Source organism: Hippoglossus hippoglossus, chromosome 9 (assembly GCF_009819705.1).
Source record: "Hippoglossus hippoglossus isolate fHipHip1 chromosome 9, fHipHip1.pri, whole genome shotgun sequence".
Classification (NCBI taxonomy): Eukaryota; Metazoa; Chordata; class Actinopteri; order Pleuronectiformes; family Pleuronectidae; genus Hippoglossus; species Hippoglossus hippoglossus.
In genome coordinates, this window is record NC_047159.1 from 22490098 (window position 1) to 22517736 (window position 27639).

At 39.9% G+C, this 27639-nt stretch overlaps 1 protein-coding gene across 1 annotated transcript; it reads right to left on the reverse strand.

Annotated features, from left to right (window-relative positions):
• Nucleotides 1-1409: 1409 nt before the first annotated feature.
• tango2 (transport and golgi organization 2 homolog (Drosophila)) lies at nt 1410-26962 on the reverse strand. Its single transcript, XM_034596266.1, has 9 exons — nt 26746-26962; nt 24287-24410; nt 17391-17479; nt 14410-14529; nt 13347-13464; nt 4921-4988; nt 4585-4735; nt 3122-3226; nt 1410-2315 (listed from the first exon to the last, which is right to left on the reverse strand). Exons 2-9 carry the CDS (start codon nt 24340-24342, stop codon nt 2195-2197), a joined length of 828 nt encoding a protein of 275 aa, XP_034452157.1. The 5' UTR covers nt 24343-24410; nt 26746-26962; the 3' UTR covers nt 1410-2194.
• Nucleotides 26963-27639: the final 677 nt, after the last annotated feature.

Here is a 27639-nt window from a genome sequence, read left to right on the forward strand (position 1 = left end):
GATGTTGCAATGAAACCCCTGCAACCAACCACCACAGGGCAAGCTATTGCTTTTTAGCCACGTTGTTCTGCCTCAAATGCCATGTCTGAATACTGCAGACTCTTCCTCTCATTCGCTTCAACAGGATCCTCCCAGGGTCCTTTCAATAGGTTGCTCTAAGCAGAGGCTTATCCTGCTGGCTTCCATTCCCCACAGATCCTTCCAGCTGATGTTCCTTTTCTCTATGCTCTCCCATTTCATCCACTTCCCCTGTCTTACTTGAGTGACAGCCTTCGCACATCGTGCTGCCTCTTCCTGACGCCGGATTTCCAGGACTACCAATTTTCGCCACTATTAAGGGGTTGCCTTGTTCCACAGGGGTCTACTCTGACCTAGGCACAAACCTCCTCGTCCCTGGAGCTAAATAACTAGCAGTGCAGTTAGAGGGTGATCATGAACATGGCCTGTTTCACGCTTGTCTTTTGTTCTGACTATCAGTGTCCGTTAACCTGCCGTTAAGGTAAAGAGTCTGGCTACCTGCCATTGATCAGATTCCCTTATAAATGTGTTGAATATATGGCAAAGTCCTGAGGTGTTGGAGCAGCAGATTGCTTCAGCATCAACTGAATCACAATATCTCAATTTACCAGTTGGGGTCACTAATAGTCTTTAGTCTGAAATAACACACAGTAGCTTCACTTCACTTCTCCCCTGTAGTACATGGATGTAGCCTAATAGAACAAGGATATTGGAGATTTCTTTTTCTTTTTCTGCCATTTTTTTCTTTTTGATACAACAAGTTGGGAATAACTAGGATACGATTTGGGTAATTGGAGAGATTTTTAAAACAAGGATAAATATTTGTCTTTAATTCAGTGCAAAAGCCTCATTTATAACAATCACATCGATTTTTCTTTTTCCTTAATGAGGGATACTGACATTTTCTCAGCACACATTTAGACTTTTCATAGGAAAAAGAACAGATGATACAAATTAAAACAAGAATCATAGAATAAGTGGAAAAGACGAAGTGACTTTTGTAGAGAACAAGTCTGATGAAGTATACACCTTATGTTAACTGAGGAGGCTTCATATGTAGCTTATACACTTCAAAACGTGACAGATGACTCATTAACTGTGGGTTGTTTAACATTCAGAGGAATCTGAATAGCGACCTTAACCCAGACGACCACTGATGAAGTGCTTCCTCACTGAAAAAACGCCTTCATGCACAAGATGGAGGAAATGTAGACCATTATGTACGCAAAGGAAAGATGGAAAGAAACAGGAAGCAGAAGTAAAACATTTCTAGTAAAAGAATAGCCAGCTGTTAAGTAAAATGCAGAACTCTGCAGACAGGTGCATGAACATGTGCAGTTACAAAAAAATTTGGTTCTTCACATTCTGAACAATTATTATACAACAAGACATGAGAGTTTGAGGGTAGTCTTTTATTGTCAAACAGCTGTAAAATGTATCACTTTACCTCGAAACTATTTGCATTTTACAATGAACTCACTGCTGTAATCAGTAGTGAGACAATAGTTGTGCAGGGTTAAGGCAGAAAACAGTAGCTGTGACTCTAATCGATGGAAATTACTGTGATTTAAAACCTGAATAAACATTCTCTAATAAAATGACAACCCTATGGAAGAGTGTAGAAAATAATATGCATTATTGATATGCATATATCTTTTAACCGTTCTAGCTAATGAAACTACAAATTGCAGTCTGGAGATTGTGTATTAGGTGTATTCACCCATGTCATGGATTTAAAGTTAAAAATCTGACACTATCAATAATAAATTAGATTGCATTCATATAATCTTGTCAACAAAAGCATTGACTGCAGTTTTAAATGATTAATGATAGAAACTGGAATTTTTCAAGCAACCCCACCCTCCTGTTTTGAGATGTATTTTCTAAATTATAAATGTTCTTTGGCAACTTTGCAAATTCGTACATGTGTATCAGAAGATGCATTTTAACTTAAATTATGAACAAGAAAAACACGTCATTATTGTTAATGAGGTGGATATTGCTGCCACCTGAAAGAAAAAGTGCAAATGAGAGTTCATGTTCACATACAATGGGTTTTTAAAGGTCTTTTTAACTGATTTTAACTGTGTTTTACAGTTGGAGGTGATGGGGACAGAGGGTGAGGAAAGTTAGGGTAATGCAAAAAGGCACACAGTGGGTCTCCTCCATCATGTCTTCATCCCTCCAGCTTGAATTGGAAAGAGTTGGTGCTCCATTTGCTTGTGTCGCAATTGAGCATGGTGCGTTCTGTGAAGGTCACGTTCCCTTCAGCGTCAATCAGGATTATTGTATTGGTCCTGAATGGGCAGGGACACATAAAAACAAGCAAACACATATAAATATAAAATGAATGACTGAAAATAAATCGAATTAGACATGCAGATGGCAGGAGTAACTACGGTGGCCGAGATGCCTAACACAAGTGCATTAACGATAACACAAATGCAAAAGCCACAATACAAATGCAGCGCTGAATCAACTACAACAGCCACACAATGGAAACACAACCACAGTGGAAGTGAGTGACAGATGTTGACTGAATCGAGTTACTTCTTGCTGTCAAGTGAGCCGTTGTAAAAAAACAGATCAAGCCAAGCGGCAAACGACGGCACACTTGATCGTAGTAAGTAGAAAGTTTCATTGTCAAAATCCATTGTAGCTCACTTCCATTGTGGTAGTGCTTCCGTCTCATGGCTTTGGCATTCTTGTTGTGTAAGTAAGTAAGATCGTCGTAAGTAACAGCGTAAGTAATGCTGAGGACAAATATGATCATTAAAAGTCACATTTTCAAACTTGAGGTACTCAGCTAAACGGGGTTATCAAGACAGAGGCAGAGGCAGCAGACAGTGCCTTGAGAAAACTACACTTTGACGGCTCTGGCAAAGACTGACCAGCTGACCTTTTGGCTACAGGACAGTCTCTGTAGCTTCTAATCCACTGTGGCATCACAGTCCAGACAATCCCCTTGCTGTGGAGGATTGATTACACTGGAGGTTTTTATGTACCAACACTTCTCTTCTCTTCCGTCTATGATCCCGCAGCCTAACACAGTGCTGTCAGTGGGGGGGGGGTGGTAGTGGTAGAGTGGGTGGAAGACACTGACCTTGTGCCATAACGAGATGAGCGAACAAACACCGCTGACAAAGCCTGGAGCATGGGCTTACTGTAGCCCTCACCCTGGTTCTCCTGAGCAGGATCAGGTGTGTTCCTGGAAAACGAACACAACACACCTCTTTAGGATCCTTTAGAGTCACATGTTTTCAGTACATCATTCTCTGCTGTACTGTCAGCAATCCCTTCACAACATATAACACTCCTGGGCTCGGGGACCAACAGTCGTCAAGTGGACAGCGTTTGTCTCTTCACACCTGGCATGCCTTTCTGCCCACCGTTCCATTCAATTCAATTTTATTTGTACAACCTAATCATAATTTATCTCAAGGCAGAAACCCAACAGTTCCCAAATGAGCAAGCACTTTGGCGACTGTGGAGAGAAAAAACTCCCTCATTAACTGGAAGAAACCTCTAGCAGGGAGACAGTTTAGTAACAGTGAAACATAATGCTACGGAAATATCAGTGATCAGTTTTTATATAAAGTTAAACATGGCCAAAAATAGTCCAGCACTTAATAACCCATCATACCACAACTTGTTGTTCAGATTGAACAAAAACAAGAGACGTGTAGATGAACTTTAGAGGTGTTAGAAGGTGAATTTTTGTGTCTTTCAGATGGAATAGGTTTAGGTTTTCCCCCCTGTTACTCTACTTTGTGTTAAAACAACAATTTACAACTTTTTACCTTAAAATAGCAGCTTCAAAATTAGTTTGATGTTACACCGACTTGGATTAGGGAAGAGTAGATGCTTTCATTCCCACTCCTCACCCTGAACGTCTGTTCTTGCGAGTGGGTACAATCTCCTGAGTGGTGTGAAGCTGACTGATGGTCGTGGTTACCAGAATCAGACCCAACAAGACCAGGAGTAGTGCCAAAGTGTAGGTAAATAAGAAAGACATAAAAACAGCAGCAGCTTTTACAGCAGCAGCTCTTCAGGTTTAGGAAGCCGGGAATCATGGGTCAGTTGTGTTTCAGCTCAGTGGGTGGGAGTACACAGTCAGAGCCACGCTCAACACAGGCTTTGTTTTTTCACCACATGAAAAACACTTAATCGCTCAGACAAGGAGCCCAACAGAATTAATCACCATGAGTGGCTGCAGAGGGCGCTGTTGCTCAGTAAAAGTTACATTGTGTTGCTTTAAGCTGAGCTAAGCTGAGCTAAACTGAGCTAATTAAGTTGGCAGAAGTTTATTATTAATCCTAAATACACAAGAGTGGCATTTCCTTTCTTCTCTAACCATTAGTATGAGAGTAAATAACTCTAGGTCCAAAAAGTATTCACTTAAAATTACATATTTCTGGTGAAAATACCTTCAGTGGGATATTATTAAGTCCCTAAAAAATTGTAAACCTAGAAATATTTACTAAACAGATACAAATGAAGATGATGTGTCATTAGTGGGTGTGACTCTATAGCAAGGGAATGGGTGGGTGGGTGTTCATCACTCACAGTTCCTCGTTATTGAGGACATTGAGCAGCTCTTGCACCAGCCCATCACAGGACAGGGATTGGTCGTTGACAACGCTGGTGAAGTGGCGCTTGCCTTGTAGCATTTTCCTCCACGGAGTTTCCAGCAGTGAATTACTCAATCCGTAGATTCCTGCCGAGGAGCACATGAAAGATACAGACAAATGTCCAGTGCGCTCTGTGACCTTGTGGTACATCATCCATCTGAGAGAAATATCAGCATTGAACTGTCTGAACAACAGGAACGGGCCATAGGCCGAGAGAGGAGAGTTAAATGTGAAAGGAACAGTTTCTACAGCAACCATATTAAAAACAGACCTGCTTTTAGATGGATGGGTTCAGGGCTGCCTCTGTTTCCATAGTAACACACAGTGTCTTGTTTGGCTCTACACGGGACACAGGAAGACAGAAAATTAGAGATCGCATTTAGTGATGATTAAACCTGTTCATATCCAATTATGAAAGCGGTGGTAAGAGTCATAATGTGTCTGAGAAACTCCAAATACAGCAAAGATGATGTTCTAAGGAGCACTTAGGAGGGAATGATATGAAATGAGTTCTCAGGGTGAGAGAGAATATCAATCGTGCACCACACAGTATTCTTTAATGACTGCTTTCCTGTGCAGTCCTGGAAAGCAGCATTTAAGTCTTATCCAAAAGGAACAACCGGGTAATGTTAAAACTTACAAATTAGCATTGAGAAAACACCTTTCACTACCACCACAACCAATTAGTTTAGGTGTTAGATCGCTCCTCACTTCGAGGAAATGTATTTAGTCTGAAAAATCAGTCTGAAATAGATGGCAGATCTGCTACAGGACAATGAATACCAGATCCTTTGAGTAGTAGGGAGAATACATTTTGTCATGTCAATTTTATGACATCTATCCCAGTCACATCAGTCCGTCTGAAATGTGGTGCAACACTGCATCAGCATCTGACTTGGATAGTTTCCTGGTCAAGAGCTGGCAGGACAGGAGCAGAATATGCTGCCGGTCCTGTTGCTCTGCAATAAGCTTCATTTTATGGTCTTAAATGCCAAAATACAAATCAGGCAACTGGGGTGAAGCTGTGGTCGATAACATATATCAACACAAGTGGAAAATGTTTGCCATACAACCCATTAACAAAGATTTTGTATGTGATGTAAAGAGCGGAAACAACTGATTAATTGATTAAATAGCAGTGGGCAATTAAACAATATCAATAATTATCGTGATAAAGTTTTCCTCAGTGGCAATATGAAAAAGGTTCAATATACATTGATATATCTCTCATACATTGTATAACCACAGTAAGAAGATATAACACATAAACCATCCACCTCAGATTTGTAAAGATTTTAGCTGTTTATCAAGTACTTTTCCTTTTCTCCTCATAAAGAAGAGAAAACCACAACCTTCACTCAGGAGCAAAAATCGGTCTTTAAACTTAAAAGAAATATAATTGTGACATTTATCGTGATGATTTTCGAAATTGACTTGAATTTTTATCTTGATATAATTTTGCCCAGCTCTATTTCTCAAACATAAAGATTTAATGCTTTTTCATGGGGACTTTCTATTTTCTGTTTTAAAGGCCAAACAACGGTTTGATCAATAAGACTAATTAAGCTAGTTGCAGTCTCTGTGATGAAAAATATGAATTTCACCTACAAGTAGGTTAGTGAGTTTTAAATGTATTCTGTAAATTTGCTTTGAATTTTGATGCACAAGAAATATGTAACTTTGCTTGTGATTTGTTCCAAGAGTCAAGTATAATTTGTTGATATGCTCATCAAAGCCTCACTGTGACGCACGCGTACGGTAAAATGATTATCTCTTTTTTCCTCATGATCTGTTAGGTCAGCTACACAGACAGACTAATGTCAGAAGAGAAGTGACGCGACAATAAATACGCTTGAATTTAGCATCACCTGATCTCATCTGATTTGTCGGTATATTATCTTAATGGGGACATTGTTATCTCTGACTGAGGACTGAGGGATAATATGACGACACATGCACGCTTCCTTTCATAACCTGGCCACAAGTTATAAGAGATTAACACGCATTCCTAACACCAGTTGCTTCTGTTTCATTCTTAACTGTTTGCACAAGAGCTCATCTGTCTTGTGTAAAGTTCTTGGGAGAGGGTGTTTTCTAAAAGGCAGGACAATGTTTCTCCGAGAAGCTGCGAGAGAATCCTCAGAGCTGAAGTTCGACGTTACACAGTCTCTCTGGCAAAAACAAATAAAAAAACCTTAATGTTGTTGCCAGCTGAACAATCAGAATAAAAAGCTGCCTTTTCTGTGTTCTTACGGTTCCTATGAACACAGCAGAACTGGCCAGTGTTGACTCGGGTGATAACAGTCTCCCCTCATATTTGCGTGTACACAGCCGTTGCTCAGTGGGAACCAGATGGCACTGTAATTTAAAAAGGAAATGGAGGCGTCTGTAAAGGTTTCTACTCGTTGTTAGTTCTGCTGGGGGCAAACACATTGTCTGAAACACTATATTGATACTGTGACTCAAACACCAGATCAGAAAGAGTTGGTGTCTATCTCTGTAAACACACTTTTCCTGGAATGTGCATCCAATTGACCACGGTGGTAGCAGGTGGAGGACTTCGGGAGAGATAGCTCTATTTCTTCCTATTCAAACTGGCAACACTATCGGAAGTCCCATCAGGTGCGCGGTGTGTTGATGTGAGCTGAGATGAGGGAACAGCAGGAGGTCAAGGCCAGTGGGCAGGGAGAGAACGAGGAGGGAAGAGTCGAAAAATGGCTTTTTCAGATCTCAGTCAGAAATGTAATCAGTATGCTGCCTGGGAGACGTTCTAATGAAGAGTCCTCTATACTGAGGCGGCTGAGCGGTTTCCCCCTCGCCAGCTGTGGTGTAGTTGCCTGGAGATGGCTGGAAGAGCATTCGACATCATCAGCTCAGAATGTAGATGGGCATATTGATGGGGGGGCGCCTCGGTAATGGCAACGTGAAAACTCCTATCCAATCACACACATCTGTGCATGTACACCCACATATACGGGCATTACAGGAATGGAATGGAAATGAAAACTGAGGCTTGTCCATTTCTAATAATATTTCTCCATATTACGGAATATGGCTACATGGATTTGCTCTGTGAGTTGGTCTACTGCAGACTGAAATATCTCAAAAACTACTGGATGGGTTACCATGAAATTTGTTACAGGTATTCAGATTAGTCATAGGGTGAACTGTAATATCTTCAGTCACCATCATACGGTCAAATGTACTATTTGTCCAAAGCATAGACTGTAAAAAAAAGATGGTCTCCCACTATCCGGAAATGAATCCAAAGTTCATGTTATATGCATCTGCCAACTTGTGCAATTGCAGGAAATATGGTCACATGCTCATCTTCTGTTCCTGATTTATGGTGTTGAATATTGGCCAGAAAGGTGTTATTGCAGAATATCATTAGGTCACAGTCAAGTTGACCTTTAACCGTTTAAAATATAATCACTTCATTACATCTTTGTATTTTTGTGTGATGGCCAAAAACGTGTTTTGTTAGGTGACAGTGATCTTGATCCTTGACCTTTTACCTCCAAATTCTAATCATTTCACCCTTGAATCCAAGTGAACATTTGTACCAAATTTGAAGAAAAAGGTTTTTCGGAGATATCGGATTCGCAAGAAATGGGAGGGATAGACGTCCCCCCGGCCAAAGCTGTCGTCGGCACGCAGTCATAACAATGAACTTGATTTAATCTTTATAAATTATACTGACATTTCAACATCAGATACTGTATTTGGCCTAAAGGTGACTTCTGACTTGAAAAATAAAACATAGGACCATAATGTTCTTTTAGTAATTAATAATGAAATCGTATCTAATTTGACCTAGAAAAAAGAGCCTTTATGAGATGAGACAGAATTAAACGGTTAGATAAATGTAGTGGAATTCAGATCTCCTCTCTGATTAAAAAGTATGACCCCATGCTAACAAGTAGAAAGCCCAAAATCAACAGTATTGATTTTTTGGGCAATTTTGGGGCACCTGGATTCACTCAATTACAATGAAGGCTAAATTTGAGCTAATTACTGTGAGCATCTGACAATTCTATTCAGTAGAAATTATGTTTTATTCTGCAGAAAGTGAATGTTTCTCCATTGGTAATCTTACAAGTGCCTGGAATACAAATACTCATCATAGTTCCTTTTTTTTTTTCATGTTGAGAGTTCATCCATCCCTGATACCCTGGAACGTGTGCATCTGCTGCACTGCTGTTTTTCTTTTTCAGCTCAAACTAATTTCTGCCAAGAATACACCACACGGTTGTAGACCGTGAGATTGAACCAGTGTTTTTTTTTCTTCCAGCCAGAGTTGTTTTTCTAAAATAGCCACTCTCTGCTTGACTGAAAATGCATTAAAGGAGGCATTTCTTTGTAGGCAAACATCAGAGGAGATATTCATTAAAATGGATCATCTCTGGGCACTGACTTAAAAGCAGGAGTGACATAAAGTGGGATCAAAACCCGACACCATAGAAAAAGAAATGTTGGATATGGAGTCTTGAGAGCATCAAGCAGAGAATATGTGAGATGAAAATATAACTATATACAGTATGTTATTAGCTCCACTGAGGGAAGGCTCAGTGGGATGTTTTGAAAATGCATGGCTGCCACTGACCAAACCATCCATCCACTTGTAAAACACATTTCAACACGGTTATTGATTATTTATCAAGGCGACTTTAGTTTGAAAGGTATCACAATTAAAAACAAGTCATATATAAATCATGTAAATATTTAATATCTCCCAAGTTGTGTATTAAATACACACTTCAAGTCATTTCAATAAGGGTGATCGCAAACTCAAGAACTGAGTGGAGACACGGCATGCTACAAAAATGACAGCACCACCACCACATCATAAATCATCTTCTCTGGTTACAGACGAATGAGAAATCATCCTTTATATCCACCGCATGTAGTTATTGATCTGGAAAGAAACTAGACGTCTCATTTCCTCTAACCTGCTGGGCACACTACAGTGGAAATTAATAGGCTGGTAATGATGGCAGTGAAGACGTAGCTTTGCTTTCTGTTACTGTGTCATCACTATTTGTAGTTGAAGTGGCACCGACAGTAAGCCACCACAACATAAACACAGACCGTCTTCAACTTGGCTGGTGTCTCATGGGCGTTGTACACCACCTTATTCATTAAAGAGGAATTTCAGTGCAGGCACAACTATAGCTCCCGCCTCTAATATGGACATTTGCATATTCTAATGGTTTCTGATCGAAAATGAAATCTAAGCAATCTATCTGCTGGGTCCTATGTGAAAAGAGATTTCAAAGGCTGAAATGAAACTCACGCTTCTTCTGAAGCTGAGACTACTTATTATTTTGTGCAGATATTGCAAACTTGGGACCTTCGTAAACTCTATCAAACAGCAACTGTCCTATTATAGTTTAGTAAGTGGAACTGGCACAGGAGGCCTGTCCAGCTTTGGGTTTCTCCCATAAGCTGTATGGTTTCTCTGCATGATAAAACAGTGCGCATGGAGGACTAGTAGGAGTAATACTGCACATGTAAACAGTTTGGAGGGTGGTGTTTTCTATAATCAAAATCGAAAAAGAAAGACAACTGGATTTAAGAGTGAGTTTCTGTTTTCTAAAATAAACCCAATATTGAAGGCCAAGGACCATTTCATATTAGCTTTCACAATCACCCTTGTTTGGTCCGGACCTTGTGACTTTCCTCCTGACTCCTTCAGTTTAGTTCACTCCAAATTAACAGGTGTGAAAGGCACTTCCGACCCCGGTCTAGACCAAGGACCAAAACTTAGTCTGAAAGAGGTGTTCTTAGTCCAGACCAGATCTAACTGAACCATGGTGCGTCTACAAACCGCAGCCCACGTAGGTGATGATGACAGGAGGTACGTATGTCATACAAAATTCTTTAGTGTAATCCCATCATTACAATGTTAAACCAAAACTAGACAAGAGACAGATTGTGATTTGTGAATATGGGCTATACAAATAAAATTTGATTGATTGATTGAGACAAGACAGCGAGGTGACAGAGCTCTCAGTTGTCGGTGCATCAGTCACTTTTAACATGACGCACAGGGGGATTAAACAGAGAGGCAAACTCACAATGGGAAAGGAGTCAATTGTCTTTTTTAAATCGGGTTTACCCGCATTTAAAAAGCCTGCATATACACTGTACCTGCTAATTTTGGAGTAAAAGAGGTATTTGTCTTGTCTGTACAAGTGTCATAACGGCTTGATCTGAACATTTCGCCTCACACTTGTAATCTTAGGGACAAACTAGCTCTATACTGCAATGCAAGAACAATGCTTCTACTCGCAACATCAACTGGTGTTGACTTTTTTTGCAGGGACATTAAGCTTTAGTCTTTATTTTAAGTATGTAGCTATCAAGTCCATATTTAAGTTCTTCTTTACTGGGTTAACATTTAACAACAATTTGGAAACATTGACCTTTGGGAGTTAGTTTTATCATATATGCTTTGCCAGAATGTGTGTTTCTGCTCTGCCTCAGATTGAGTGCTGCTCCTGTGTGATCCTGGCTGGGTGTGATCTCCTGTTCTCTGCATCTCTCTACATGCAGTTCTTTGTGCTCAGCCAGCTCACCAAGCAGCCCAGTCTGACAATACACTATGTCCTTTGGCTTAAGGCTCACCCTGCCGCACCTTACCAGTTGTATACCAGTTGTCAGCACTTATTGTTGTAGTCAGCCCAGTCAGCACCAGCTTTGTCTTTTTGTTTTTATTTGTGCCTCTGTCTGGTTTCTGCACAGCTGACGCCTAATTCTCCTAAAACCTAAACAGTAAGATTGGCTGCAGTTTTCAACGAAATCATGAAGCTGAAAGTATAAAATATATCTGTCTAAAATATGAACGACACATGGCTTCAATGCACTACATCCTGTACAGTGCATCCTTTTGGAGGTAATGATTTGCTGACAGGTTTACACAAGTAAAATTTAAGGCCTTCTTAAGACATTTATAAGACCATAATGAAGGAAACATAAGTCCACTTCAAGTGTGACAGATATAAATGAATATCAGAGTCCCAGAGAATAAGAGAATTACTTAAACTTCCCAAAAATTTAGAGAAGGTCAAGTAGCCTGATAAAAAAATGTAACTCCAAATGCTACATTATGTCACAAACGTCATGCAGAGACAGTAGCTATCCATACGCTTTCCCACAACCAAGCCGAGTGTACTGAGATCAATTCTCACAGGGGGTTTTGACTCAATTATCAGTTCCTTGTTCGTCTTGTTTGTATTTTAATTACTGCGTAATAAAAGACTGTATCAAAATACACATTAAATACACTTTTCTCAAAGATATTTTCTGTCATTTTAGGTAGTTGTGATGGTGATGTATGTTAAAGTGATAATTTTTTCCTAGTAAGTTTGGCTTTAATAACTAAGCTGATTGACGGCTGAGCCTGAGATTGGTCGAGTGCGTTAATAGATGGGACCTCTCTATTGAAGCTCAATCCCCCAGTCACTACTGCAAAGACTGTGGCTCCAAACAGCTAGATAGATAAATGGCAGCGTTCATGTCCAGGATATTTCATCTTGATTTCTGGATAGTCGTCCATCTTTATATACAGTCTATAGCTAATATCTGGGTCTTTGAGAAAGATCTACAACATACGGAGAGATTACAAACTATGTATGCTGTCTAAACATTTCCCTTGAAAGAAAATAAAATAAATTTTGAAGGGCAACTGAAGTAGCATTAAATAAGCGTTAACATAATTAAGGCTTACTTAAACATATTTAGAGACCTAGTAACATTTTGACACATTTAGGCCTACAATTCAGATAATTATATTTTATTTATTTGTTTTACTTTTTAAGACCCTGTGGTAACCTTTAACCCTGTTATTAAAAATAATCCACCATATGAACCGTATACCAGTGTAGAACTAATAGAGATGCTAACCCTGTAGGAGAAGGTATATACAAGCATAAGTAAATCCCCTTTGAGAGGGATCCTGCTTGAGGCCATGTTAAGAGGATGCACTGATCATGACACCAAACTCCAAGGTGGAAACCCTGATTTTTTCTTTCTCCCCCAGCAGGGATACAGTTTGGCAGCGATGTGTGTTGGAGCTGAACAGCCAAACTCTTGCTGGCAGAAAACCGAGATCTGCTTCGATGATTGAGGGGCCTATCTCAGAGTGCACTGATCCCGCTTAGATTTTTCTATCTTTACTTGGTCACCAAATTCAGTTATTTCAGGCCGGTGAAGCAGAGAAGGAAAAAAAAAAAGATTCTTTATTTTTAATGATGCCTAGTTTTTCTTTGTCTGAAACTCTGAAATATGTGCAGGTGTTTCTTCAGAACTTTAATGTTGGCTCTTTCACAGCTCACAGCTTTTCATGAGATAAAGATGCTGCCTCAAGGTAAGAGTGGGCCAGAACTCAGCTGAACAGAGTGACAACCTATTCTCGACAAGCTGAAAAATCTTTGAGTTAAAAACCTACAGTGTGCAGGAATGTGCCGCTGTCTCTGGTGTGTCCACCATAAGAAGTCACCTCATGACACCCACACAGTCAAACAAAGAACTCGTCTTAATGTCTGACAGGCTTTAGCGGCCGTGTTACATGTTTTTCCCGCTTTAAAGAACTATTTTATACCCAAAACTTGGTGAATAGACTCCGAAAATGTTAAGAATTATTTGACCCAGCTTTATCAGTGAAAGGTCCATTTCACCACAGCCTTCACTCACTTGAACTCTGCTGTGATGAGGTTGAAGCCATTGTACAGTTGGCCTTCTGATGACACCTTCTTCAGGTAGGAGTAACTGTCCACATCCTTGTCCATAAGGTAGTTGGACACTAGAAACCCTGCAGAACAGCGGCAGTAAAAAGAAATGGTTCTTAATTCATGCACTCGATAAACCTGAAAAAATAAATACATGATCGATGTATTCAACTTTCAGAAAAATAATTTCATGGGATCCTTCAAAGTTAGGGTCAGGTACCGAACTTGTCACAGCCTCTGATGAGATTTCTAGTAGGCTAAATATCTAAATGACTTGGCAACAACTACAGCCAATCACAGTGCAAGATGAGGTGATGGTGGTGAAGGTACATGTAGTGGTGAGGGGCCCCCTGACCTTTGTATATTGCTTTTATACGAGGTACTATAGAAATGAGTTTGGTCGTGGGCTAAGTTTGAGTTTGAGCCCAAAAATTAGAAAAAAGGTAAGTGTGTAATTATGGAATATTTTATTTTATAAAATACAAGTTATTTTTCCTGTTATAAAAATGCATTACACTGTTGATGGCAAAGTTGAGATCAAAGGACTTTGAAAGTCATGTAGTTGAAATTGGCATTAAGGTGCAACCCCCACGCTCAACACTGGATAAAATACAGCTAAAAAAAGAGAGCAAGATTAACATGACTATGTCGCCCCTGCAGCTTGTTCAACTCACAGTGAGTCAGTGAGTCAATGGAGAGCTTAGAGCTCTTGTCACTCTCAACACAGACAAGACTCACTGCAATATTTGTGATGCAAAATAATGACATTTTAGTCATAACAGAGAAAATGAAGTACCAAAAATCTGTTACAAGTGCTGCATTAGTTGAAATGTGAAATGTACCCCACCACCAAACGGCTCTTAGATGTTAAATGGTGGATGACATCTAAATGTACAGTGCCATCTTATTCAAATTGCATGAGTATACTTAATACATTAGGAACAGTTCAATTATCAAGTAAATGGTGTGAGTGTAAGGAGGAAACTTGAGCTGTGTGAGTTAACACTGGATGTTCGTGGCAGGCTCACCTCGTCCCTGTGCATCAGGGTTGGGATGTCCTTCCAGATAGTTTGTGATTGCAGCCAGCTTGCCCTTCTTGTTGATCCCCAGCCATGATCCTCCCTCCTTACCATACTCCAGGTCCAGGCCTGTGTTACACAGAAGTAGCAATAGGTCATTGTATTGATGAAAAAAGGTGAAAACAATATATCAAATAAAAAAGATCCTAATGTCACTGCACCGGATGAATACATGTTTCCTCCTTACTACAAACCTTTCCCACAAAATGCAACACCCAGTCACATTCCGTTCAGAAAAGTCATTATTCATGTTTTTGGGGATTTTTCCCAGTGATTTAAGAAACCTACATCATGATCAACACAGGTACGTTTCCCTATAGAATTACAGTGGGTAATTTTCATTATGTTTCTCAGAAAAACAGCTAATTTGGTGATAATTATTGAGAATATTGTGTTGGATTGGTCGACTTTTAGTGTACAAGTAAATCAGTCTAAAAAACAAAAGTTTCCAGTAATGAGGCCATAATGGTAAATTATTTTATTAGGTTTAAATAGAGAGTTCCTATTTCTTAAGTATTTAGCACTATATTGCATAACTCTTTGCAAGAAATATAACAAACTGGTTAAGTATTAACCCAACATTGACCTCAATCTCATAAAGTGTTTTTTTGTGTCCATTTTCTATTTCGTTGCCAAGGCCTCAGTAAGACGAACCCTCAGTCTGCAAGCTTTGAAGCAAAGCATCCTTCCTTGAACTAACAACTTGAACTATCCTACATTAAGATACATTTGATAAAATAAAAAGGTTAACAGATGATGTCATCTTCCTGGACAGTCACTCACATTAAAGCATTATATGAGGAACAAATCATTTAATATATCCTTTGATTGGAGTAGCATCATGTAGAGCTTTGGCAGTAATGAAATAAAAAAATCAATCCATCTGTAAATCAGTTGTTTTCTTCCCACTTTCCTCTTCCTCATTTGACACAGAAAAAGAATAGCCCTGCTCGTCTGCTGCACTTCCTGCTGATCAATAGAGACGGGTCCACTTACACTGACAGTGACCAAGAGGGCCAAACGATCGTATTCCTCTGGGGGCTGGATAGAAGGCTCGCCTGATCCCACTGGGAGCTATAGCTTACTTCCCTCCTCGTCATGCTATATCTCCTCTGCCCACCTCCACCACCCACCAACCCGCCCCACATATAAGGCAGAGCCATTTATTCCTGTCACATCGCATAAAAGCAGCCATCAATTCAGGGCCCACTAGTGGAGTCCTGACCCCTCTGTTATAGAGGGGAGAGGAGACTGATGAACAACGAGGCTATCTCTACGTTTCCTCCTTCAGCAGGAAAAAGGGATGATTGATTTCCCCTGCTTGGCTATAATGTGTATTGGACATCAATCAATTAAATATAGTTTACTAAGGGTGGAGATGTCCTGTGATGCAGCGGGGGGTGTTTTGGATTCTGAGGTGCAGGACACAGATTCTTCCTTGATTATTGAAAGGTGTTTAGCCTTGAATAAAGCTCTATTCGAACACCACATCTGCAGGTTTTTCACATTATCACTGAGCCAAAACGGTTCATCAAGCTTATGACACGGTCTACATTTAACACTAATCCATCGAAATCAATTAAACTGCTTATCCACTTCTTGGTTTTGTGGTGTTTTATATGCAAATTACAACTGTTTTGGTCAGGTCTCCCTTGCAATAGAGCCTTTCAACTATAGTGAGACTGAACTGCTTAAAAGGAGACATATGACGCTTCTTCAGTTTTTCTTTCCTCGAATGTGTTATATAGATCTTTTGTGTATGTAAAAGATCTGCGAAGTTAAAAAGCCCAACATCTGCGATAAAGGGAGCTCCTCTACTCCCCAGAGAATACTGCTACTCCCGAAATGCCTCGTCAGTAGTCCAGTTGATACTGATGTTACGTGACATGCCCCACATTCGCATAATGCACCCCTAGCGGCCAGTCTGGCACAGCCCTTAACAAAGCAAGGTAAAGCAAGAGTGGAGGCCAACATTTCCTTCATGCACTGGAAGCAGTTGACTAATCACAACACAGTGGGCCAGTTGGCCAAACAGAGCAGACCGTGCATTTTCGGGAGGGGGCTTCAGGAGACACAAGCTAACTCTACAGCTGTTTTCAGGAAAAAAATTGGGTCCAGACATTTTCCAGAGTTTAGTTTTAACATATGAAGAACACAGCAGGAGATAGTTCAGGTCAGACATGTTCACAACAACAGGGAAACATCCGGAAACATGGGTAGAGCATGCAGGAGGCAGGGCATAGCATAGTGTATAAAGTCAGCTGCTGAAATCATGTGCTTTTGGTTACAGCACATCGACACTGGCATCAGATTTTATGGCTAATAGCTCTCAAATCTCATTGTCTTTTCCAAGATCCAAGATCTTCGCCAGCGCCTACGTGCATGGATCGTCTTAGATATTTGTTTTTTCCGTCTGCTGCTTGTTTGAAACATCATTGACACACCTAATTGCTCGCTGTGCATTTTCCAGACATTTTTCCTGCTGTATTCTCACATGGGCTAAGTCGGACATTTTTCGGGGGAGCTGGCAGGAAAAGTTTCAGACAATATCCGGAGCAACTGACTCAGAAATTTGCATTCTCACATACAGCAACTGGAAAATTTCAGGAAAATGTCCCGACTTCAGTGCATGTCTGAAAGCAGCTTGAGTGTTTCAGCGAGAGAGGCTAAAAAGTTTCAGAGGAAAGTAATGCCATTTTGAACATTAGAGCATGTAATTAGTTATGTATCAAGTAATAACCCAAATAAAAATTACGGACCTGAATAGGAGCATATTATCTCTCCTTTAAATAGATATGAATCCTGCATAAGCACAAGTAACAGATCTAACTTTCTTTTACGTTTATTTATCTCTCGTTACAGAAGACAAATTAAATTATTCATTCAGTGCACTTCACTATGGCGAGATGGAATCAAATGTACTGACTTACCGCTGAGGATGTCACTGTTAGTTCCCCAGTAGTCTGCAGTTTTGGATGGCCTGTTGTAGAACTCATCTCTGTTTGCAGCCAAAATCAGCCTGTGGAGATGGAAAAAGAGGTTAGAGAAGCTGTTTTTATTACTGTTCCTTCTGCGAGTCGTGTTCATCTGCTCTTGAAGAAGAGTTATTACAGCGGGTCAACAGTGGTTCGAACAGGAGATCCATCACCAGCGACTCATTCATCATGAACACATACATCCCATCCTTTACTGTATCTTCCTTCCTAGCTGACAATTTATCATATATTTGTATCAAGTTGTTCTCTCTCTCTCTTTCTCTCTCTCTTTAAAGACTATTCAGGGGTCATGAGAACATTATTCTTCCTGTTACATCTGTTGTATCTGTGCTTTATCTGTGACCCATGCAAACCTTTCTAATCATCAGCAATCATTTAAGCTGTTGTATTCTCGATTGTCATTAAGCACTGTGCAATTTCAAAACGTAGTGTAATTACTCATCCTTTCTAAAAGATTCCTCCTGACAGTAGGCCATTGTCTTACCGGTCACGATTTACACGGGTGATCATTAGACTGATGTTGATGTTGGACTGTAGGTTTCCCAGCTTAATAAAAGGCCCGAGATGTGTACAGATACTTTCAAAGTATCAAAGTAAAAAGTACCCCTCTAAAAACCATACCAACTGTATCTGTGCAAAGCAAACTGAGACTCATGTCCCATTAAAAAAGTTCAAAAACAATTTAACTTAAATCACTCTTAGTTCAAGTCAAACAAAAAACAATATACTACAAACAGGGGTTAAATATATAAATATAAAATTGATATATAAAAGATTGTCCAGGAGGAAATGGGAAGGCTACAATGGAATGAAGTATTGTTAATTTAAATAATGCCAATGATAAGGAATGTTTTGTTGCCCTGATTTGTTGTGGACGTTGTTGATGTTATCAGATTGTTCACTTTCTTCCATGTTGTTACTCCTCGTCACGGACATATGTGCTGTGCCTCTTCTACACAGTTGAGTCTTTCTCTCCTGTCTGTTTTATCTTGATACGTCCTTTGCATTGTGTTGTGTATGTTTTGCATGATATGCACAAATGGATATACAGCAAGAAATCATCTATCATCATTATTTTCCATTCATGTTATAATCTCTCTTGATATTGGGAAGGCAGCGCTCCACGATGCAAGAATAAATCCCCTCAAATGCATTAAAACAAGAGTAACCAGCCTGTTTTGAAATTTCAAGGAGTAGAAAGTACAGATATTTGTGTGGAAGTAAAAAGTCATCAGAAAAGTTATAACTCAGGTAGAGGAAAGATATCTGAAAAATCTACTTAAGTACAGTAACAAAGTAATTGTACTTTATTACTTCCAACCTTTACATCATAAATTGACTGAGCCGGATGCAGAGGATATGAAAGGGCAAGATGAAGGAGCAGGGTGCACTTTTGATGATGACCAAAGGAAAGAGGATCAAAAAGAAAAAGTTAAATCAAAAAAGAACTTGATCCAAGTAACTTTGGTGTACTGGCCGTGTCAGTGTAATACAGCAGCTTGGTTCAGATGTTTTTTGATTTTAATGTTTAAATATACTATGACCACTTTCCACTTTTTCGTTTTAAGATCAATTAATGCCTTTACATTGTCTTCTTTATTTCAGTGTATTATGAAAAGTGAGTGATGTGGACAAGGTTAATCACATGATACTGTAACTAATCACAGCATCAGTTCTGATGTCATGATATTAACTGAAATATTCAGGTTTGTCCAACTGAATGGTCTGATCTCATAATCAAAAACAAAACCCCCAAAATCATATCTTATAAATTCTCACATCTAAATTACTGTCAATATTATGTTCTAACCTTTTAAACCCCACTAACTGACAGGTTTATCAGGTTTAGTGGGTGACTCATGTAAAGAAGCTTGTGTTCTCTCGATGCGGCTGCAGGTTCAGTTCCAAACTAGCCATTTACCAAATGTCTTCCCTGTTGTCCCTCCCCCTTTCACGCTTAAACTCAGATTGAATGGTGCAACCATAAGAAATTGTCTTGAATATTTCAGTCAGAGTAAACATCCTATAGCTTCACTTAGGAGTTAACATCAAAACAGAATGACAGTGTGGAAAAAGATAATTTGTCCAACCTTAAAGCTACTCTTTGAAAAATAAAACACACTTTGATATAGACAATTAAAACCATATGAAATTGTTAGCAGAAACCTGTGACAGATTTAAAATAAATCAGCAAATTATCATCTCATTTTGCGAAGCCCGCAGCAATATCCCCCGCAGGTGTTATATACAACTCTAAATCGTTTTTTTATTACCAAAGCGAGGCTACAGCAGAAACACTTAAAGCTACAGACAAGAGTAAAACAGCATACACATGAGTGTGATCTGATTTATAATAAATCACCTTGAATTTGACTCAAGTCTGACACAGTCACAGTCACGTGAGCTGTGTTCTTACTCAGTGGGTGTCAGTGAATACTGTATTTATGCTTAAGGCCAATAATGGCTTCAAATTACATTGTGACCTTTACCTAATACAACGCCTTTCTGCTACTGTCAGTTGTGAACCAACAATATGTAACACCAATAAGGGCAGAGGATGTCACTGTCCATGTTAAAGCCCTATGAGACAAATTGTGATTTGTGAATATGGGCTATACAAATAAAATTTGATTGATTGATTGATTGACCAATAGGTGGCTTTACATCCTCTGTCAACATACAATAGGCTATTATTAACACAACAGCACACACACTGTATGCTTACCTAAGTTTTCATCCTGCTCTTCTCCTGTTCATCTGTTATAAAACAGAACAAAAAACTATTGACTTTGCTTCGAGGAAGAGATGACCTCTCACTGTTGCATCATGTGAGCATGAATTCACGTTTCAGCAGAGTATTATGGACTTATGTACTCGATGGTGTGTAAGCATATAAAGGTATATCATAAATGATGAATGATAAATTTACCAATAGAACTAACTGATTCACATATAGGGAAGAAGAGTTTAAGGTTATTGAGGATTTAAACACTGCAGAGAGGCACTTAAAAGACCCTTTCAGAAAAGTCCACAGGGCAGAAAAAAGGGCAAATGAAATTTATTGACCTCTACAATCGCTGAGTATTTCCTCTGAGCTTGGCAATGGTCCCCCTATTAATCTTTCAGGATGCGAGTGTGGATCCTGTGTAAGAGCAAACCGATAAACTAAACTGACCTAATAGGGGTCGACCTCTGTGCGTGGAAGGATAATGGCAGCCTGTTCCCATGGTACTGAGGGACACTGCTGCTCCTGAAAACAAAGCTAACACTAATGATGCCGCACAAGCGAGAGCATCTGCAAACGGATCCTGAGGGGGAAATCACATACGCAGCTTGGATCACAGTGACAGTCAGCCAGCTGCATAATGTAAGAAGGATGGTAAGCAGCAGAGAGGTATCAAAGCTGTGCATGAATACTCAACTCTTTTTTTTTTTTTACCAATCAACAAACACAGTGGCTTGTGGACTTAGCAGCAACAACTGTTGGTTTTGGATTTATCCAAAGGAACATTCCTTATTTATTGGTCAACAGATCGCATTAACATCACGTAAAATTTTCATTTGATCATCCAGCTGTTCCTAGACACGGTATTTTGGAAAATACAATTTAATGAAAATATCTGCAGATAGTTATTGTCCCCAGAGGAAAAACTTTTAGGTGACCATGTGATTTTTCCTCGAGCCTAACCATTACTAAATGCCGGGATACAGTACTTTACCAAATGAGTGAGAACTATAAATGCTGCTGGTAGTGCTAGACTCAGGAAAGGTCACAAAAGTCATTCGGGTTTATCCTCTAGGAAACATGAATGTTTTAAAAATATTTATATTTATATATATATATATATATATATACACACAAAGGTTGTGGACCATCGCTCTCTGTAGTATAATTTATGCTGGGTACATTCATGCTCTCAGGAGGAACAAATATTAAAGGGGACATAGCATGCCCATTTTACCACAAGTTGATATGGTTCCTTGGGGTCTTAATGAAATGTCTGTAACATACTTTGGTCAAAATACCACAAGGATCATTTCAAACAGCACCCTTTTTACCCTGTATAAAACAGCCCTCCACAGAGTGACCTGTTTTGAGTGCCTGTTCCTTTAAATGCTAATGAGCCAGCTCCCCCCTCCCCCCCATGATTTTAAACGATATAAATTACATATTTTATATGATATAAATTATCAAATATGCATCCCATACTTTGTATTCCCCTTCTGTTGTCCTGGAGTTTTAATTTTCCCAATCACATAATTAAATGTCCCCCTCTGCCCATCCACTACAAGCACACAAGCAGACAGACAGAGAGAGAAAGAGAGGGGTGGGGGGGGGGGGGCTATGAAGACCATCATTTACCCCCGAACCCCGACATTCAACGGGTACAACAACAAGCGGAGAAAGCAGAATCGCGGGCTGACCTTATATATACAGTCTATGGGGCTGACCAGTGCGGAGAAATGCTCGTCCCGTGTGAACAGCCAGGCGGCTGCGCGCTTGAGAACGGCGCTGCGCTGCCTCGCAGCGGCGCTTCCGCGTCCGATGTAAACCCGGCATAACGAGTGGGGGGGCTCTGTGTGTGTGTGCCGGTGTTACAGTAGTGCTGAACACTGCGGACGTCTTCCACACTGCTGGCTGTGTGGCGTTGACTTCCAGTGCCTTGTTACGACACAAAACCCAGGAAGCTCAATCGAGTCGCTCAAGCATGACGTTTCTGACTTAGAGGAACTATAACAAAACGCGCGAGTGTTTTTTCCCCAGAGTTTTTGGGTTGGTAGACATGCCAGATACTCACATTAACCTGTAGAAGCACTAACAAAGTGGAATTTGCATGCTATGTCCCCTTTAACATTTAACACTGTCCTTGAGCTTCCTTTATGAACCATTGTGGGGCCAAAATGTCAACTTGCTTACAACATGCATCATAATTTAACTAGCAGATTTACTTTTATGGGAGAGACAGGTTTATCCCCACTGTTGCAACAGCTCTGTAAAATCGGGTTAATGTTTGCTTAGTTCAGCACTTTTGTCTTGTTGGGTGCAGTGAACATTGCAGCCTATAGGGACCGCATGTGGAGCATATCTAAATGACACTGATTTGACTAAGGGCTATAATAATACTACAATACTGGCTGGTTGACTGCAGCACAGCTCTCACCCTGACATTCTGAAAAGGGCTGGAAACTTGAGTTTGGAAAACGGGGGAATCTCAGCATGTGGTTAATCACTGATTCATTTGTGCTGAACATGCAGCCGTTTCACCCCTGAAGATACACTCTTGTCATTTTGTGCCGTGGGAGTGTAATAATTGTACTTAATGAAACTTTAATCTCCCTTCAGTCCAATTTTGTCCAAGTTTCCTACACATTTCTTTTGATTAAGACATCAACATGGCACAGGGAACCTAATTCTGCAACTAGTGGTTTATATAAAGCACTGACGTAATCACATTAGGACACAGCATGTTTCACCTTTCCCCAGGTTCAGCTCTGAGTCAGCACTCATAACACATCTCCACTGTGATATCCTCAGGCAGGGTCGGACACCCAGAGGGAAGGACAGAGATGGAGTACGACCAGGTAGAGAGCTTGGGAGATATATATATATAATAAGCTGGACTTACATCACTCTGCAAACCACTTTGACTGCTCGTAGTGAGATGGTCTGTGTGGTCCACTGAAAGATGTCATCCTTTACAGCAAGAGGAGCATGTGGATGTTGTAGAAAGATTTATTCAGCACTTTAAAATTTGTATATTTCAGCTAAATTTGCCTTGTTTTCTGTTTTATTATGTGGAAGATATGACAGGTGGGGCTCTGCATTGGGAGTTATGCCATTCCATTAGCAATTATGTCGCTGTCCAAAACTAGATATGGAACATCTATATCTAAAAAACGAATGATACAACTACAAAAATATTTTTCCTTTAACTCAACTGTTAATATGCTGCTGTCTGTGCCCATTTGCACATCAGCTCAGTGGCAGACTGGATATTCCTAGAATAAGATAAAACAGGGAGCATTGCAGCATTGTCAGGGAATGACAGCAGTGATGTCAAGACTTGACATGACTGGATTTAGAAACCTTACTGGTTTTCCCACATGTTTATTTTCTATTTATTTGTAAGTTTCTAAACTTTCTGTAGCCACACGTCAGCTGCATGTTCCAAAACCTCATTGAAGCTATGTGAGTGAGACATTCAAACCCAGCACTGTCTTTTATAGCAGAGTCAACAGGAAAATAAATAAAACCCGACATATTGAGCATGTTTAAAAAAAATGATCTCACAAAATGTATGCAGAAGGAACGAACAGTGGCTACTTATGATTTTTAAAGATTAACATATACCTGTATACTTCTGCACTGAAATCAAAAGTGAACAGGTGCTTACGATATTTTATCCTTCTATTGGGGATTTTACACTTGCTGTCCGACTTCAGATTCAAGAAGTTAGCATAGTGGCAGAGTTGTATTTAAATTTTAATTATGACTGTGCTCTGACCTATGTGCACTAGAGAGGTTTTTTTTGAAGATAATACAATTTTGTAACACAAAGTTTTCATCATCTGACTGATTCTGGTGAGCATTGCCTGTTCTTTGCACCTCAGCTGTAGCTACAGTACTTCAAGTTGGCTGTTAATAAACTTAAGCTACATTTTCTGAACACAATCTAATGCATTTCCTGGTCTTTCTGGAACATGATCTTCTATATTTTTCCTTGTAATTGCTTTCTTTTTGAATTCCCTTTATTCTACTCCATGGCGGACATTGCATGTGCTGTAGCACAATTACTCTCAACATATAATCAAAGGGTTAATTGTCCTACCTGTAGGCATTTTTGGAAGCAGGCCGGGGGTCAAACTTCAAGAAAATTATACACATCGATGTACCGGGAGATTGCCGACAGGGTTTTCAGTCAGTCCGCATCTGCCTCCAAATCTCAGTCACATCTGGCAAAGAGAAGCAATCAGAAAAAGAAAAGAGTAAAAACCTGTGTTCACTGGTGTTGTAAGAAGGCGGCAGCATGGGGGGGTTGGTGATAGAAATGATATCAGATGTTAAACATGATCATGAGACCAAGTTGGGTCCGTTCAAATCGTATTATATACAGATGGAGATCTAACAGTCGTTGGAGTCATTCATGTAATATTGTTACAAAAGGTTTTTCTGACATGCTTGATTTGATACGAATCAGCAGTTACACATTTGCTTTGCATCTTGTGGCTTGAGTGGGACCAATTGACACTGCAGTCAGTCTTGGCTTTTGATTGGCTGAATGGTTAATGTGCTGCCTGTGTTTGTTTAGTTAGTCTTTGGTTGAAGCGGAGAGCACACTAGTCTTTGACTGTGCTCATATTCCCATCCATTCTCATCTGTATGCTGGGACTCTATAGCTTGAGTGGGCTCTTCAAGAAATAGAAGGAGATACACTAACAGCAGCTAAAGGCGTTTTTCATTGGGCGATCTGACAATTGTATATTGTGATCAATCTTAAAGACATCCATGATCTGCTGTTCAAGTAAACTACAGAGATTGTTACATTTTATGATGTTTACTCTCTATCTAACCTATCTATTACATAGATCCACATTACAAGAGAGATGCGTACAACTTTTGGTCCATCAGCACAGCCATCTAGGCTATTTGAAAAAACACAATGTGAGCTGGGGGAGACGAAAAGCTAACAGGACTTGATGTAGGTAGTGTAGAAGTTCCGGTATGCACAGATATTTCTCAAAACTGTAAACTATGAAGACCAAGGACAGCACTTCCAAAGGTTATACAACAAATCTGTTCAACCACCTTAAAATGAAGCATCTGGCAGAAAATGCACAACAGCACAGTCTGTATTTCATGAGGTCCTGTAACAGTTGTCACAGACTGACAAATTAGAGCAGTCGAAAAACTGTGATAAATGCAGCAAACAGATGGGAAGAGGTGCGTGATGCTGTCACATTCTATCAGCTGAGGATATGGAACCTTTGATGCAATAATGAGTTTCAAATGGTTGGAACAGCTAAGTTCACAGGCTGCTTGGAGTCTGGATATTCTCGAGAGAACATTTCAAAACTGTGACGAAGGATTACAATTCAGATCGGGGGTCGTCACTGTGTTAAAAAGATTTTGAATGACAGCACTGATGTCAAGACTTGACATGACTGGATTTAGAAACCTTACCGGTTTTCGCACATGTTTATTTTCTATTTATTTTTTAAGTTTCTAAACTTTCTGTAGCCACACGTCAGCTGCATGTTCCAAAACCTCATTGAAGCTATGTGAGTGAGACATTCAAACCCAGCACTGTCTTTTATAGCAGAGTCAACAGGAAAATAAATAAGACCTGACATATTGAGTATGTTTAAAAAAAATAATCTCACAAAATGTATGCAGAAGGAACGAACAGTGGCTACTTATGAATTTTAAAGATTAACATATACCAGCAAACAGATGGGAAGAGGTGCGTGAGGCTGTCACAATCTATCAGCTGAGGATATGGAACCTTTGATGCAATAATGAGTTTCAAATGGTTGGAACAGCTAAGTTCACAGGCTGCTTGGAGTCTGGATATTCTCGAGAGAACATTTCAAAACTGGGACGAAAGATTGCAATTCAGATCGGGGATCGTCACTGTGTTAAAAACATTTTGACATTTTGGGAAGGTCGGCCCTCTACCACTTCCCAGAAAGTCTGTCAGGCGGGGAAGTACTTGACAATTTTACTAAACACACTGTACGTACTTGGCTGTAGGACAATCACATGAATCATCAGGGTGTATGTTGTGTGAGAACAGGGTCAGAATGGCAGGTGTTGAACATAGAATCACATGGTTTCATTTTATCTTTATCTTTGTTGTAACTGTGACGAGTACAAAGGTAGAAATGAAGTAACAGCAGCTCAGGGGCTCAGCCACTGGTCACCATGTCATTTCACGATGTGCTAGGCAGGGTGCAATAACCATGTGATGGGAGCAGCCTGCTAGATTAACACAGCAACAGTTAGAACACTGAGTTCCACAATTGAGTAGCTTTGTAGCCAGCTATTCTTAGATGCTAGCTAAAGAGCATGACCACTGTGTGTTATGTACGAGGCTGGGAGAGATGGGAGTTGACCTGCAGACCGACATGAGGTGGAAAAAAAAGAAAAGCAGGTTCACCGACACCTGGTTCTAACTCTACCAGCAAACTTGTGTCAGCAGAACTTGGTCACCTGCTCAATAACTAGCTCACGTTAGCATTGCTGCAGTCAGTCATGTAAAGGTGAGGAAAGAGAAGTGAAGAGTCTTACCTAGCTGCGGTTATGCCCGCCACAATAAACTGTAGATGATGTTAGATGAGCTGCTGGCTCAGCTGTTCTCTGACTGGCTGAACTTCCTGTCTCTCTGCACTGTTGTTGACAAAGGAAGTGTTCAAACAGGGAGTCATCTCGATTTGCAGCTCTGGTCAAGCCTCTTCAGAGCGTGTGGGGTTTATCTTCACTGCGGTGTCCTCAATCCCGCCCACCCCGGCACTACAAATGATTAAACCGAGTGCTCTTCCCACAGGGCTCTGAGGTCCACTGTGATTGGTCGGATTGGGGTACTGATTTTAACAGAGAACACTTTAACTTCCGGTCGATTGTTTGCTTTCACAATAAAAGCGGCAATAAATAAACGTGTTTTTAAAAAGATATATATTTCAACCAACTCGCTGGTTGGTTGAGGCTAGATGATTATCTCAGATAATGATAATGTGATTGCATTAACTTACACTGTGGCTTTTACAAATAGTATGACTGCGGCCATGAGGTTGAAGCACCAGATTCAATGTTATATGTTTATCACAGTACTCATTCAGGGCCTAGATGACAACTGACGATCAAACAACTTGCTGACTGAGTAAGTCTGCACAGAGAGTTGAATTTAAGTTATCTGGTATTCCCATGTCGTCTGCTGGTGCTCGTGTTGCTACTGAAAAGTTTTACTTTGAAAAACCAGACGTTTCCTTTTATGTTTATGCTGACTTGACAATGCACCTTGCCGGTAAATTATTATAACAATAGATATGTTGAGAATAAACCGGTAAAAGGGACGGAAGACAGTCAAATAAAATAAATAAAATAAAATAATGTAACTTAGTCATGTGAATAACAATCATATCGCAGGTTTGTGGCATTTAATTAGCATTTATATAATAATACTTA

Bases quoted from the DNA above. Each gene is read 5' to 3' on its own strand.
- tango2 (XM_034596266.1), bottom strand. From the start codon at position 24,342: ATGTGTATAATTTTCTTGAAGTTTGACCCCCGGCCTGCTTCCAAAAAT. The intron at 14,530-17,390 runs GTAAGTCAGTAC...TGTGTAACACAG, and splicing joins TAACAGTGACATCCTCAGCG to GCCTGGACCTGGAGTATGGT. The intron at 2,316-3,121 runs GTCAGTGTCTTC...CTGCCCATTCAG, and splicing joins TCATCTCGTTATGGCACAAG to GACCAATACAATAATCCTGA.